This window comes from Nicotiana tabacum, chromosome 11, assembly GCF_000715075.1.
Source record: "Nicotiana tabacum cultivar K326 chromosome 11, ASM71507v2, whole genome shotgun sequence".
NCBI classification, from domain to species: domain Eukaryota; kingdom Viridiplantae; phylum Streptophyta; class Magnoliopsida; order Solanales; family Solanaceae; genus Nicotiana; species Nicotiana tabacum.
Window position 1 is genome coordinate 63,270,144 of NC_134090.1, and position 14,293 is coordinate 63,284,436.

At 37.3% G+C, this 14,293-nt stretch overlaps 1 protein-coding gene across 2 annotated transcripts in view; it reads right to left on the reverse strand.

The window, feature by feature from the left end:
* The window catches only part of LOC107798395 (protein ILITYHIA), a 41,857-nt gene that overhangs the window by 10,100 nt on the left and 17,464 nt on the right, over window positions 1-14,293 (reverse strand). For both annotated transcript variants that reach the window (XM_016621373.2, XM_016621372.2), the window contains exons 18-41: window positions 13,010-13,306; window positions 12,762-12,878; window positions 12,573-12,674; window positions 12,345-12,494; window positions 11,096-11,260; window positions 10,834-11,010; window positions 10,210-10,332; window positions 9,915-9,995; window positions 9,704-9,820; window positions 8,426-8,598; window positions 7,535-7,612; window positions 7,249-7,396; window positions 6,558-6,680; window positions 6,407-6,463; window positions 6,208-6,318; window positions 5,910-6,101; window positions 5,658-5,831; window positions 4,894-5,004; window positions 4,730-4,799; window positions 4,460-4,538; window positions 4,140-4,242; window positions 3,902-4,072; window positions 3,666-3,788; window positions 3,467-3,580 (exon numbers count right to left, since the gene is read on the reverse strand). In XM_016621373.2, coding sequence (XP_016476859.1) covers window positions 3,467-3,580; window positions 3,666-3,788; window positions 3,902-4,072; window positions 4,140-4,242; window positions 4,460-4,538; window positions 4,730-4,799; window positions 4,894-5,004; window positions 5,658-5,831; window positions 5,910-6,101; window positions 6,208-6,318; window positions 6,407-6,463; window positions 6,558-6,680; window positions 7,249-7,396; window positions 7,535-7,612; window positions 8,426-8,598; window positions 9,704-9,820; window positions 9,915-9,995; window positions 10,210-10,332; window positions 10,834-11,010; window positions 11,096-11,260; window positions 12,345-12,494; window positions 12,573-12,674; window positions 12,762-12,878; window positions 13,010-13,306 — 3,156 coding nt within the window. The remainder of the gene's footprint in view (window positions 1-3,466; window positions 3,581-3,665; window positions 3,789-3,901; window positions 4,073-4,139; window positions 4,243-4,459; window positions 4,539-4,729; window positions 4,800-4,893; window positions 5,005-5,657; window positions 5,832-5,909; window positions 6,102-6,207; window positions 6,319-6,406; window positions 6,464-6,557; window positions 6,681-7,248; window positions 7,397-7,534; window positions 7,613-8,425; window positions 8,599-9,703; window positions 9,821-9,914; window positions 9,996-10,209; window positions 10,333-10,833; window positions 11,011-11,095; window positions 11,261-12,344; window positions 12,495-12,572; window positions 12,675-12,761; window positions 12,879-13,009; window positions 13,307-14,293) is intronic.

The window sequence follows — 14,293 nt, forward strand, 5'->3', positions numbered from 1 at the left end:
TTTTCTTGGGCCAAGCACGTGGAAGTATTCTATGATAAGTGGTGATGACCCTCAAATGCAGGACAATTTCCTATTCTAATACCACCCTGCATTGTGTGAACTGTCTCACTTACATGCTTAAGCTACTCTTTTCAGAAATAGTAAATATGTCTTCGGCAACAACCAATAAAATTGGAATGAGATTATAGCTGCATCACTAAAGAAGGTGCTGAAATATACAAGTGAGCAAAAACCAAAGAAAGAATCCTTTTCCAATCTTGCAGGGATCCTAAGAGGCTAAGTATTGATTTTACTGCATTTAAAAGTTCCTCTTTACAAAAAGAAACAGTGTACAGTTAAACTTTAATCTATTGGATAGAATTAGCTTTGTCTTCCAAACGTTTAGCATTCCTTTCCTTCCACATAGTCCACCAGATGCATGCTGGTAAGGGTGTTCACGGCTTGTTTTGAGTTGGTTTAGCTCTAAAAAGAAACCAAACCAATTAACTCCGTTTTTAAAATATTGGGAACCAAACCAAACAAATTAAGTCGATTATTCATCACTTCGGTTTTTATCGATTTTTAAATGCGACATACACTGACTAGCACATATTCAGCGACTATATTTCAGCATAACACTATTAAACCAATTACTCTTTAAGAAAAAAAGATATTACATATGTAATCAAGTTATATATGTAGCTTCAAATTTGGTTAATGATCAACTATATTGGGTTTTGTGGACTGAAAGGAATGCCGCTGAGCTATGGAGCATGGTTTACTCTATTTTTGGACTTCACTGGGTCATTCCACAAAATGTGAAAGAAGCTTACACTAGTTGGAGTCTACAGAGAGTTGATAAACCATCCAGAAAATTTGGTTAATGATCCCTGCAGCAGGTTTTTGGGTTTCGTGGACTAAAAGGAATCGAAAATGTTTTGATGGTATCTTAACTCCAATCATTCCCTCAAAGCTAGATGTTTGCTTAATCTTTTTAATTGGGCAAGAGTTAGCTCTTGTAATTAGTACTGACCGTTTTTTGGACTTTGTTAGCTCCCTAGTCATAGCTTGATATACTGTTAAGGAGCCAACTGTGTTTTGCTTTCTCTGTACTTTTGTACTATTGCATCTTCTCGATGCTTTCTTTTTTAATGAAACACCTTACTTCATTTTAAAAAGTTACATATGTAGCTTCAGCCAGAAAACCATACGCATTAAAGGGAAGCCCGGTGCACAAAGCATCCCGCATTCGCGCAGGATCTGAGGGTACCCGTAGGGGGTGTAATGCAGTTAGCTTACCCTAATTAGTGGCTGCTTCCAAGGCTCGAACCTATGACCCATAGGTCACACGGGGACAACTTTACCATTGCTCCAAGGCTCCCTTTCAGAAAACCATACGCATTCTCTAAGAATTTAGCCATTTCCAAGAAACCTAAAATAACTGCTTACTGTGAAATTTTTTTTTTTTGCAAAAAATTGAAGTGATGTCATTTACCAAGATATCTTGACGATAATTGAATTTAACAGCTCAAAGACAAGTTATCTTTAAAGTGAAATTTTAAAGATATATATATATATATACAGTGGGTAATGCCAGGCACGGTTAAACAAGTAATGTTCAGCTGGAGTGCTGGACTTTCAGAAGTAGGAGAGGAAGACATAGGGCTTGGGATGTCGCTCCATTTGCACTCGTGTGGACTATTGGAGAGAGAAATAGGGGAGTTTTTGATGGAATAGAGGATTTTGTACATTTGAGGAGTAGCCTTTTTTTCTCTTATTATGTTTCGGTGCACCCATGAGATTCCCTTAAGCATAGATGATTTGGGTGTCTTTCGTAGAGAACCATATTATTTTGTGAGGTTTCTCTATTGTTTTGGTATACTTCTCGTATAGGGGTATTTATGCCCTTTATTAATGAAATCTTATTACCTCATAAAAAATGTAAAGGTAAAGAACTAGATTACTGTAAAGGCAATGAACTAGACTACAAACCAAGAGAGCGAAAAATTAGTACATACGATAAAATTTAAAATATTTATATATGTGCATATATACATAATTTTTAAATAGGCATTTATATAGTCGGTTTCTTTCAATTTTTTCCGGTTATTTATTGTTTAAAACCAAAACCAAATTTTATCGGTTTCTAAAATTAAAAATCAAAACCAAAAAATGTCATTTTTCTGTTTGATCGAATTTTCAGTTTGGTTTGATTTTTCAATTTCCAGTGAACAACACTACATGCTGGTATGGTTTTCCACAAAACTGTAGCACCTTCTACTGTCAGAATATTTTGGAACTAGAGGTGCAAAGGTAGTCTAAGAAGTCTAACCCACACTTATTCTGGCTAGAAGCTGGACAGAATACACCCCGCTGCTGGCGACCACCATTTTGACAATGTTTCCATCTTCACCATAACTCTTTCAGCTTCTTGCCTTGTGAGTACTTTGAATAGGAAATGTAGCCCATTCATTTCAAAGACTCACTCTATTAGGAACTCTCCATTTCTGCTGCAGCCATCTTCGTATCCCTGAGCAATGAGGGATTTCTTGATTGTTGTCTTCAAATCTTCCAAATATGCATGCGTTCAAAAGGTTTTTATGTTTGGGAGGAGACTTCCATTACATAAGATTCTGTTATCTTTCTCTAACACCACTTTTGGGTTGCTATCTATTGGTATCCCTGAGCAATAAAGGATTTCTTGATTGTTCTCTTCAAATCTTCCAATTATGCAGACGTTCAATAGGTCTTTATGTATGGGAGGAGATTTCCATTACATAAGATTTTGTTATCTTTCTCTAACACCACTTTTGGGTTGCTATCTATTGGTTGGCCATCTGCTACTTCTGATTGCTTCTGCGGAAGTGATGGGGTTTCTTGTCTGGTAGTCCTTATTGGGGCTTGTCGAACATATTTTGCGAATAATTGAATTTTGAAGACTTAAGTCTTTCAAGCCAGAGTTGAAGTATGTTTCTGGAGAATGATAACACTTCTCTTTCTTATAAACAAGACTTACAGAACATTTCTCACACAGAAGCACACTCATATTATTTTGTTGTTACTATCCGTATAGTTACACTGGGTTCGTTGTTCTTGATGTTATCCGGATAGTTACAGAAGCTCTCAAAATCATCACTGCCCCAAATACGATTTAGCTATAACTAAGTCGTCTCACTAAGATAAACCCACCTCAATTCGCATTGAAATTGCAACTCCAAAATTGGAGAGATGAATTAAGATCGTCATAAAATACTGCATTTAACATAACTAAAATACTGATAATAAACATATGCAAGATACTTATAAACTGTGTATTTGTTGTTTGATACCAGTAAACTGGTAGGACTCTGACTAGCCCCACCACTGCGGTGCCTTTTATTAAAATAAAAAATAAAAAGAGAAAATCTATTAACCACTCTATGACTGAAAACACTCGGAGAGCTTAAAGAAAACACCTGGAAGCATGTGGAGGATGTAAAGTACTCACTTGTCTTCTACTTGGATTAGGATCTTTTAGACCCTGTGATAATATTGGGATAATCGAAGGAAGGACTCTTTCACCAAGCTTCCTAACAAGCTCACCCAATGCTCGTCCAGAAGCCTGCAAATATTTAGACCACAGAATTCTTATTTCCAGAACAAATGTTTTACATTCTTGTTCACTATAAACAAGAGTACCAGCACACCTGTCTCCTTTCAGAGGATGAAGATGCTAGAGAACTTATCAATGTGCTCATCAGTACAGGCATTATCTCCTTCAATGTTTTCGGGGTATTTGCAACAATGGTCTTCCATACATGCAAAGCAGCCTGAAAAAAGAAAATACAAAGTGGTTAAAGTTCATTAATTACTATAATTAGCATCTCAAAACAAGTCGACCACCATAATTGAAGCATCGTATAGTATATGAAACAAATACTACCTGCCGCACGGTTATGCTGACATCGGTTCGGACCATATACAATGCAGCAAGGACTTCATTGCGCTTTTCCCTTCCAAGTACCTCAATAATAGCCCGTCCTTGAGCCTCAGTACTGGCACCCTCATCATCACTACCGCCCTCAAGATGTGCTTTTCCAGATGTCCCAGCAACCTAGAAGAAAATATAACATTAACAAACCTGCTTCTTATATAATATGATGCTAAAGTGCAATGCTTACCTTGAACAAAAGGTCACCCAGCAACTCTACAGAACTCTGCCTGATACGCCAGTTATCATTGAAAATACCTTCTTCCACAGCAGGAAGAAGCAGAGGCAAAGATCTAAATTTATAGAACAAAGGAAGAGCAGAGAGTAGCAAATAGTCAGCAGATCAATTATCATTCAAACTTTAACTATAACAGCATGATTTTTTCACTTCATCATAGCCTCTTTCATTGTGTATATCCAAATAAATTAATTATATTGTTATGGCAAGGGACCCCAAAGTAAACTCAGGAGACAGCTTAAAACTAGATGTGGAAGATGACAAACGCATACGTGGTTGCGTAATGCTCCACCAGAACATGGCCCGCGCTGAGTGCTGCCTCACGCACAGATTCATTCTCATCGGCCAAACCTATTGTAGAAAGTAATGTTAATTCAAGGAATGTCTCAACGCAAGTAAACATAAAAGACGCCCACTATACTAACACTTCAACTGAATGCTAATTTTTTGTTTATCTCTGTGTGACTGCATGTGTTTGTGTGTATGGAAAAGGGAGGAGAGAGAGAGAGAGAGAGAGAGAGAGAGAGAGAGAGAGAAATTACCATCTAAGATCGCTGGCAGAACTTGCTGCAAATAGTTCTGGAATTGGATGCCTAAAGATCTTGGCAGATACTACAAGCAGCCAAATAATTCATATGAGAAAATTTACAGAAGAAAAAGTTATCTGTCTTTCTAAACACAAACTTCAAAAAAGGCAAGTGCTTACCCTAAAGAGCGCCAAGTGGCCATCACGAACTGATGCCTTTTGATGAGAACAATTTCTTATGATCTCGGGAAGTATATTCTCAAAGTACTCTATTCCTAATGCGGCCAATACCTGGGAAAGAGGAAAAAACACTTTTAGGTTGAATGTGAAAACGAGAACCCTAAGCAGCTCAAAAGCACAGTCTCTCCATTCTGTATTACTGGCTCCGACCCACCCACCTACCACTACCCCCAAAACTCCTTGATGTTGCACCCAAAACGCACAGGCTTTTCCATACTTGTCAATTATTTTTTCTTGGTCCTTGCACTTCACGACAACCAAGTTTGAAAGAGAAAGAAGAGCCAATAAGATAAAGATGCTCAAAAACCATTTCAACTAGTTTATGCAAACAATGTCACTAACTTATTTTAGAGTTAAAACCACCATACTAAACCAAAACAAGAAGACAAGCAAAGTGTGCACACAGCATAAAACCTTAATCTTGCCAACATGGAAGAAGAATTTTTTTTGAAGTCCAAAAAAGATCTATTATAGTTACCTCTTGATCGAAAAGCACAGGTAAGAGACCATGTTAATGCTAACTTAATATTTAAAATCCAAAACTTATTTTAAAGTGAAAAAGCTTAAGATTGGGGGCCCCCACTGACAGCTTCTTCTAGAAATGAAAATCCTCAGCAAAGGGAGGTTTTCAACTCCTTATAACGAGAGAGAGAGAGAGAGAGAGAGAGACCATAACCAAGTAACACCGAATGAGATAACTATACCTCACTTAGTCCTTGTGCAGCCCCAGAACGTGCAACATTGCTTCCATCAGACTTCAACGTATCTAACAACCAAGGCACAAGGTCTGGGAAATTTTCTTCTCCCATCCCCCGTATAAGAGAACCAATGGCTCTTGCAGCAACAGATCGAACTTCAGGAATTGGATCCACAAGTACCTGAAATCACATGAAAAGAATATCGAGTCAACTTTTGGGCTCATCATAACATGTTACTCCAATTATTTCCATAAGTACCTTTTTAACTTCAGGTAGCAGTAGTCCAATGTATGGTATCATGTCCTTAGGTTCTGTCACTAATGAACACATATTTCCAGCAATTTGTGCTGCTTTCTTCTTGGTTTCAGCACTCCTTTCTCGAAGCCCACGGTGTACAATTGGTACTAGCAGAGCGAGAGAAGGAGCATCAATTGAATTCACAAAGGTTGTCTGCAAGAATTGGAATAAGAAATTAGCTTATCAGGAAGTACATGTAAACCAGATTACCTATCAAAAAAAGTACATGGAAACCAGAGTTATCAGAAAACGCATTTACCTGGAGGAGAATATCAAGGGAGTATTTTGTATACTCATTGGGATCTGTAAGACCCATTAGAAGAGTAGGGACAAGTGCAGATATCTCAGGGTTCTTTATAACACTCCCAACCTATATTCAACAAACGACATAGCAAAACAATAAATAGCAAGAAGTAGAACTTAGAAGTAAGAGAAACTTGATCGGGAGATTGTAAAACCTGTTGAAGGGCTGTCTGTCCAGCTGATTGAACCTTGGGATGGGTGTCAGTAAGCACCTGTACAGTATTACCAAAGCAGTATGAAACTGAGACCAGTATGGCCCTGTAGTCAGAGACAGTAAGTACTAAGTTTGCATGCAGAAGAACAAACCTCAGTTAACTTGGGCACAATCTTAGGGAGACATTGTGACAATTGCTGTGGAGCACAGTACGCCATGGCACCAAGAAGTTGTACACTACTCTGCTTGGTTCTCCAAGCTTTATCTTCAAGGCCCTGACACAGAAAAGTAATAGTAAACATAGGTCTCATGTCATGAAGGCTAACTAATAAATGAGTTTTGTGAATCCAAAACACATTGTAGGTTTATCAACAAAGGAACTGAGGATCCAATCTGTCAATTCAGATGAAATATACGGATGCTAAGAGGTAGTACAAACCCACAATATAAGCATTCATGAAATGTTAGACTTGTTCTTCAAAAATCAAAGAGCAAGCATGCATTACAGCTACAGTTTCTCTATTCCTACACAGCTAAACAGTCCTCAACGTTAACCAACGTAGTGCAGTGTGCAACAATTTCTCGTCATCAAAGAGCAGTCTCAAAACCTATAACTTTTCCTATTTCTAAGAGTCTCAATAAACTACAAAAACATGTAGGAATAGATGTACATTGAAAAAGAATTTTGAGCATGTCTTCATAAGAGTGCACTCCAAGTGTGTGCATAAATTACATTCTGCAAGATTACTCCATCATCCAGTTAATCACATCGCTCAACCAATATATTACAGATAGTGTCAGTTGCAGTGAGCCGAGGTAAAGGGGAAAAGTTAAATTAAGAACCTTTAAAAGTGATGGAAGAATTAGTTTCACTCCTTGAGCACTAAGCTGAGACATCATTGCCCGAGCAGCACATTCAGCAGCATCACGCACCGCGACAACTTGATCAGAGAATGAAACCAAGAGGAAAGGTAACATTTGAATTACATACCTGAAGGTAAAACAGGGAGACAAGTGAATCAAAATTGATTATTCCATATCCAAGTTCAAATTACATACGAGGATAAGCATTTCACTTGCATCATGTTACGGAGAAAAGAAATATAAATTGATGGGCATGCAGACATACGGTTCAAACAACTTCCCAAGCTTCTCACAGAAGCATTCAAATGCAAGCAGTGCACCTTCACGACTCTTAGCTGAATTCCTGCAAATAAAAATCGATTCAGATCCTGGAAGGAGAAATTCATATGCAGAGGTGCAGTAACTGAAATTTAATGAAATCAGCAACCTCGTAACAAAGCGATATCGGTGAAACAATGTCAATGTCAACTATTGCTAGCTAAACTGCCAGTCAAGAAATAATCCAAAAATTTCTGTATTATAATAGAAAACAATCAACTACACGTCAATCCGAAATTAGTTGGGATCGTCTGTATGAGTCCTGTTTATCCATTCGTCCAATTCCATTCAATACTAATGTATTATCGGGTAACTGCATGAACAACTCCCAGATCATACAGAAACATATATCTATGGTAAGAACACAGCTAATAGATGTAGACAGTTCATAAAAATGTCCTATAAGTGGCGAGCTCAAAATTTAAACCTAAAACGAAAAGAGGAGGCGAGCTGAAAGATAACAAAGTCACTTTTCCCCTTTTTTTTGGTTGCGGGCAGGTACCGACTTGGAAAATTAATTCACAAATTACGCCAAGGAGACGTTTATCTATTTTAACACACATCCTTGGACCACAAAGACATAATCATTGTTGATACAAAATGGTATATGTCAAGCGATCGTAACCTTGAGATTTCGCATCAACAATGTCTAGCACACAAAGATAAAAGTAATTAGAAGAATTAGTTCTTCTCGCTAATTCCATTATATGATGTCTCATCTGAGTTGTCATTCATGACACTTCATCGCATGCTTGGAAAAGGACAGGAAGTCTCATGAGTTGAAAACCATGATTCAACCTCAGCTTTTAGAGCGATTAAAACATGCCAGAAGACTAACCTGTCAGCAAGACCTTCATGTAAGGCTTTTACAATGCCATATTTCTTCAGGCAAGCTATTCCAAATCCCTTAACCACCCCTGCAAGTCCAAATGCTGCACCCCGGCGTTCTCCGTATTTGTCACTCTTCATTAGCTGATCCAAAAGCCTAGAAACCAGAGATGGTGCATCCTCCTGGTGCAAGAGAAGAGATGGGAAAAAAGAGAGTCCAGTTTCAGCTTGCAAATAAGGTAAAAACTATCAAAAGGTTTTGTTTGGACAGCAGAAAGAAAGAGAGACGACTAAGGAAGTAAGATCACAAACAAAAGATCTGGAAGAAAAACAAGGTCAAAGTTATAGAAACAAAACTAGGGCACAAACTAATAATTCATATTTCCCTGACTTTACGCAGTACAGAACAAGAAGTAGAGAGAATGCTTCCCGAACTAGATTGGAAGAGAAAGAGGGGATCATATACCACTTTCCTCCCCACTATTACTTTTCATCCTTTTAAATAGATGTTAAGGTTGAAAAGAACAAAATCTCTTCCAGGAATTTGAAATTTTGAATTACAAACAAATTTAAAATAAGTGAGACAAGAAGTCCTTCAGAAAATCTCAAGGAACTATCAGGATTGGCATGGTAAATACATGAGAATAGGTCTGTAGTTAACCAAATAAGTCACCAGTTACCACCTCAGAACACTGATAGCCTGAAGGAAAAAGGAACCAAAATTCAAGATAGCTTAATATATTGGATTTTACTCGCCATAAAATTGAAAGGCTTGACTGCAAGATTCATGCAAAGTAGGAAGAAACAGATGGTTCTAAATATTGTCACGATGGTTCTTTTTACTTGCTTTGCTAAAAAGTAAGACCCTTCTAGAGGAGAGATGTAAAGCTAGCACAATTCACAAGAATATATGATATATCATTCCATACAGTAAACCTATTTTATGTGGACTTGAATATGGACATGGACGTGGACGTGGACATGGAATGGGTACAGGCACGTGTCTTCTTCTTTTTTAATTGGTCGGGCACATCTAAATTTTAGCAAGCTGGTGTATTATGTAGGATTTAGACAAAGTAACCAAGCCAAATCATATCCTTTTGACACATGTATGTTATAGAGAGTCTATGTAGCCTGGCAACAAACAAAAGAAACACCTGTTACTGCAATAACAGGAGTTTAATAACTGCAGATTGTTCAAGAATTACATTCTTGAAATGTGGCAATCATTCGAGCTCGTTCCAGTTAAATGGTATACAGAAGCTTTTCTAGAAGATGCTTAACTAACCTGCTTTGCTTGCATAAGTGGAGAAAGGCAGGTAGCGACAGCTCGCTGAACAGCTTCAGAAGGAGTGTTGAGTACATCCAGCAACTTCTCCACAACTGCGTGAACCTTAGGGTCATCCTGTTCCAAAATAGACATGGTATAAGGAACTAGAATCTTAAGACGTCACCATTCTTTACAAAGGACCAAGTTTATAAGAGGGAAGATCAGTTACCTTGGCCAAATGCTTTGCCAAAGCTCCGGTAAATATTACTACACCTTCACGGACCAGATCATATTTCTCCTCATCTGAAGCCTGCCCAATCAACAATCAGTTGGTCATTTTACGATATTTTAACATATGATATATATTAAGAGACTATAACTAGCTTTTAACATCCACAAACGGGCAATAGGAGTCAACACAAAAAACTCAACTACTGATAGTTTATCCCCATCCCAAAGGTATAAAACCTCTAGACAGTAAACTGTAAACCAAATAGATGATGTTGGAAAATAAAATGTCATACCTTTTTGTTCAAGTAGTTTTCGAAAATAGGGAATAGCAGTGAGACATTATCTCTTCCATGTTTGTCAATAATAACTATACCGGCATTTATCATTCTTCCTCTAACATCTGCATTAGGATCCGCCTGCGATTCCAAAGCCACATTAGTCAAACCCAAATGATATAACTTTTTTATGAAATTTCATATCTTTCCAAAAAGTTTATTTCGACGGTTTACAAAACTAAGTGAAGCACGAAATTTCATAAAACAGCAAATTGTGAGTGATCTGTGCTTTAAAGCCTTCAATAAAAGGAGGGAGCTCCTTAAAAGCCAAGAAAAAAATATTTCGGCAAGGATATTTCAATTCTAAGAGAGTTGCCACGTTTAGTATCATGATAGCAAGACAAACTCGTGAAGAACTTCATTGCCAAAATCAGCATGCGCCAAAGTAAATAAAAACTTCCATGCACCTGTTAGTGATATCATCTAGCAATCTTGAGAGAGAGAGAATGAAAAGAAAAAATGCAGATTTTAGGTTTTAACGAAAAGCAAATTTGCAGATCTTAGGTTTTATCATCTAGTATGATATATTAAAACTTAGACATAACTAACAACACCTTTTAGTCAGAAAAAAGAAATTATTACCAGTGCCCTTGAAATTAGGAATGTCATAACAACAGGAAGGTCCTTTGCTCTAAGAACATCTGCCACAGAAAGTAAAGCCAATGCTATTCCTTGTCTGCCTATCCAGCCAAAATCGATGGTGTCTTCACCAGAACCAACATCACGGATGTACAAAGAAAATAAAGTTGAAAGACATTCCTGAAAGCATTGTTTATCATTCCAAAATTGTCAGTGAGAACTTTCAATACATTTCCAGTAAACAGAATATAGAAGCTAAATAAACCTGTATCGTATCTGGACTTTCATCTAAAGCAGCAGCCAAGGCCTCAGCAGCAGCCACTCGCACATTATAATTAACATGGGAAAGAGCTTTGAAGATGCCTGAGTAATCCGTCCCTAAGTCATATCCGTAATGATCCCAGATGTCTTCAGCAGCTTCAGCAACACACTGAATAGAGAACACATAAAGTTCATACTGTCACGATAACATTTTGGACAGAGAATAATAATATTGAATCAGAACAACAATTAGTACCAAAATTTTGAAACGAATGTCTGAATTGCTGCTACATAGACAACCTAACTTAAGATACTCAAACTTATAGTCGATTAACTAATTCAGCAAATATCATAAGACCAGACTGTTCAGATACGAAGTTAATAAGGTCATAAGATTTACCTAAGTTCAAATCATTGCTTTTTGTCACTTTCAACTAACAGGAAGTGCGGGACTGTATAATGTGGGCAGGAAGATATTGTTAGCCAGGTAAATGCTCAATTTCTTCAAAGTGACAGGTAACGGGAGGAACCAAACCATAGGACCAATACCATGAAAAACAGAACCCAATATATTTAGCTCCATGTTGGTTTTGCACTGCAACACAAGTTGGAGAACGTTTCGTAGAGTACTCATATCTCTTCTAATTTCTTTGTTTTACTAGTTTATGTTTTGTAAATTGGACTTTCAAGTCCTTCAATCGGACACTAGAAAGGACAACATATCTGCCACATATTCCCCCAATTAAATGATGCGGGAGCTGTTTAACAATTTGAAAGGTGGACAAGGGATGTTTTATGTCACAAGAATAAATGATAAAGTTAATAATCCGAAACTCACAAGGAGAACCGAAACAGCTTTCCAGGAAAACAGAAGAGAAAGGAAGTAAATCCAGTTGCCTCCTGCCCTTGGCAAGCACATATTGGAGCTCATTAATGATGTGGAATGTTCAGCTAGACTAAAAGTCTAAACTCTTTTCTAACGTGAAATCTTGAATTTTTATTACTACTGATATTTGAAAACATATTGTACTTGATGGCAGTGTTCATTGCTTCCCCTATATATTAGACATTAGTGCAACCATAATAAAAATAGACATAATATATGTGCTGGAACTATACTTGACCAAAGTAAAATGCTTTACGGGTCATTGTGCAGATCTGAACAACATATCTTATTAATATTTAAGGAACTGAAAATCTAGAGTTAGAGCAATTATCACTAGAAAAGAAACTTTTGCAAGAATTTGTAATACCTTTTCAGGATCATGTAAAGCAAGCCAGATGCGGGTGGCAATTTCACTACTTTGAGAGACAGAACGACGAGACACAGCAGGAATGCATTTCACAGCATTTAAGCAAGCCATCCTTACATGGATATCTTTAGCATAAACACCAGATAGAGCCTGCAAAGAGCATGAAACACAAGAGATCATGAGTCTTATGTGGAAACTCACAGAAGAAATCATAACCACACCACATACAGATGCCACTTCAGCTGATCGCAGCCCAAGGCATAACTCATTTAGTGCCGGTCCAATAGATGCTTGATAAGCAGGAACAACACCCAGGACATGGTAAAGAACCTATAAAAACACCAAGATAACACGTGAAAAATAGATACAGGAATGATTATCAAGGTATAAACAACAAGAAGCTATAATGATCTTAACTGAGAGCATTTGAACTCTAGGTAGGGGTAAAATCGGATCCAAATGCAAGAATATTATCTTGAGAACATCATCATGAAGTCTGGTCTTCTTGGGAGATAACAATATTCTCTCCATTATCTAGGCATGCAACAAAAAGGAAAAATTAAAAATATATATATCAGAGAATGTCAATGTCAAGGAAAGAATAACTACCACCAGAAAAGTATAGTTATCGGAGTATGCTATACATGATCAGACCACAAACTTACAGGGAAAACAAAAGTAAACGAATCCACAGGGATAGAACCAGTTTTGCAAGAGACGGATAAGCCATTTGTCACACGCTCAAAGAGACCAGGCCTTTCATTTGATACCTCCTCACCAGCAGAAGGAATTTGACCCCATAAGACATTAACATCCTCTGACATAATTAACCTTAATGCTGTTGCAATTTCAAGAGCCCAGTTACAAAGAGGAGCAGCAGTACACTTTGAAAGCTTCACCAGCGTTCCATACGCCACATCACCAACTATTGGTGACCGTAGTAGAGGATTGGTAAACTTCACCTAAAGATCAGATCAAACAAAAGAGTTAAAGACAGCAACATACAAGGGTATGACTCTCAAAAGTACAACTCCTATACACAAGAAAAGTTACAGACCGGCCCAGATTTCTTTTCTATTGGCATTATAGGCACGTGGAATTATATCATTTTGATAAGACAAAAAAATCCAGAAGATAACTATTAGACATTAGTTAGGGTAAAGTCTCTAACTTAAGTTCACGAAAACACAAAGATACCAGTCTACCAAAAGAGAATCAGGGTAGAACAGGGTCAAATGAGCTGCTCCGATAGTTGAAGTCGGATAAACTCAACAAAGATGAAAGAAATGTTTACTATTCGGCTCAACACCCCATAGCTAAATTAGTGTTCCTACTTTTTCGCTTCCCCTTGTACAACAATCAACATCTATTTTCCAGCTTAACTATATAGATGTTTATCAGGAAAAGTAAAGCTTAATAAGCAGCACCAAGAAAGTGCTCTGCAGCAAAAGATTGCACTGAACTTCCTTATATACTAACCTACATAGTCTACAAGGTTTTGGGCGTGTGGATATTTACATGAGGACAAAAGGAAAACTTCCTAGTCTTTTTTTTTTTGAAAAGGTAACATGTTTGTATTAATATAAAAGGTGGCCTACACTAAACCAGTGTATCCATCCATGATTACAAGAGGGAGTACAGAAGAGATTCTTGTTCTATTCTAGTCTAGTTCTCTGTTAAATCTCATAAAAAGTCTAAAACATCAAAAATACATTCACATTCTTCTAAATACTCCTGTTTACACCAAAAACTTCCTAGTCTTATACAACACAGATGAACTCTATGAGCTTTTCTGTTCTCTATTAGTTCCGTTTTATAAAAATTATGCAGTCAATCATGATTTTACTGATGGGCTGTTGCTCTATTTCGGAAAATCTGACTCCAGTTTCTCTCCTTCCAAATTATCCAGCATATGCATGCAGGGATTTAGTTCCACATCATTCTTTTCT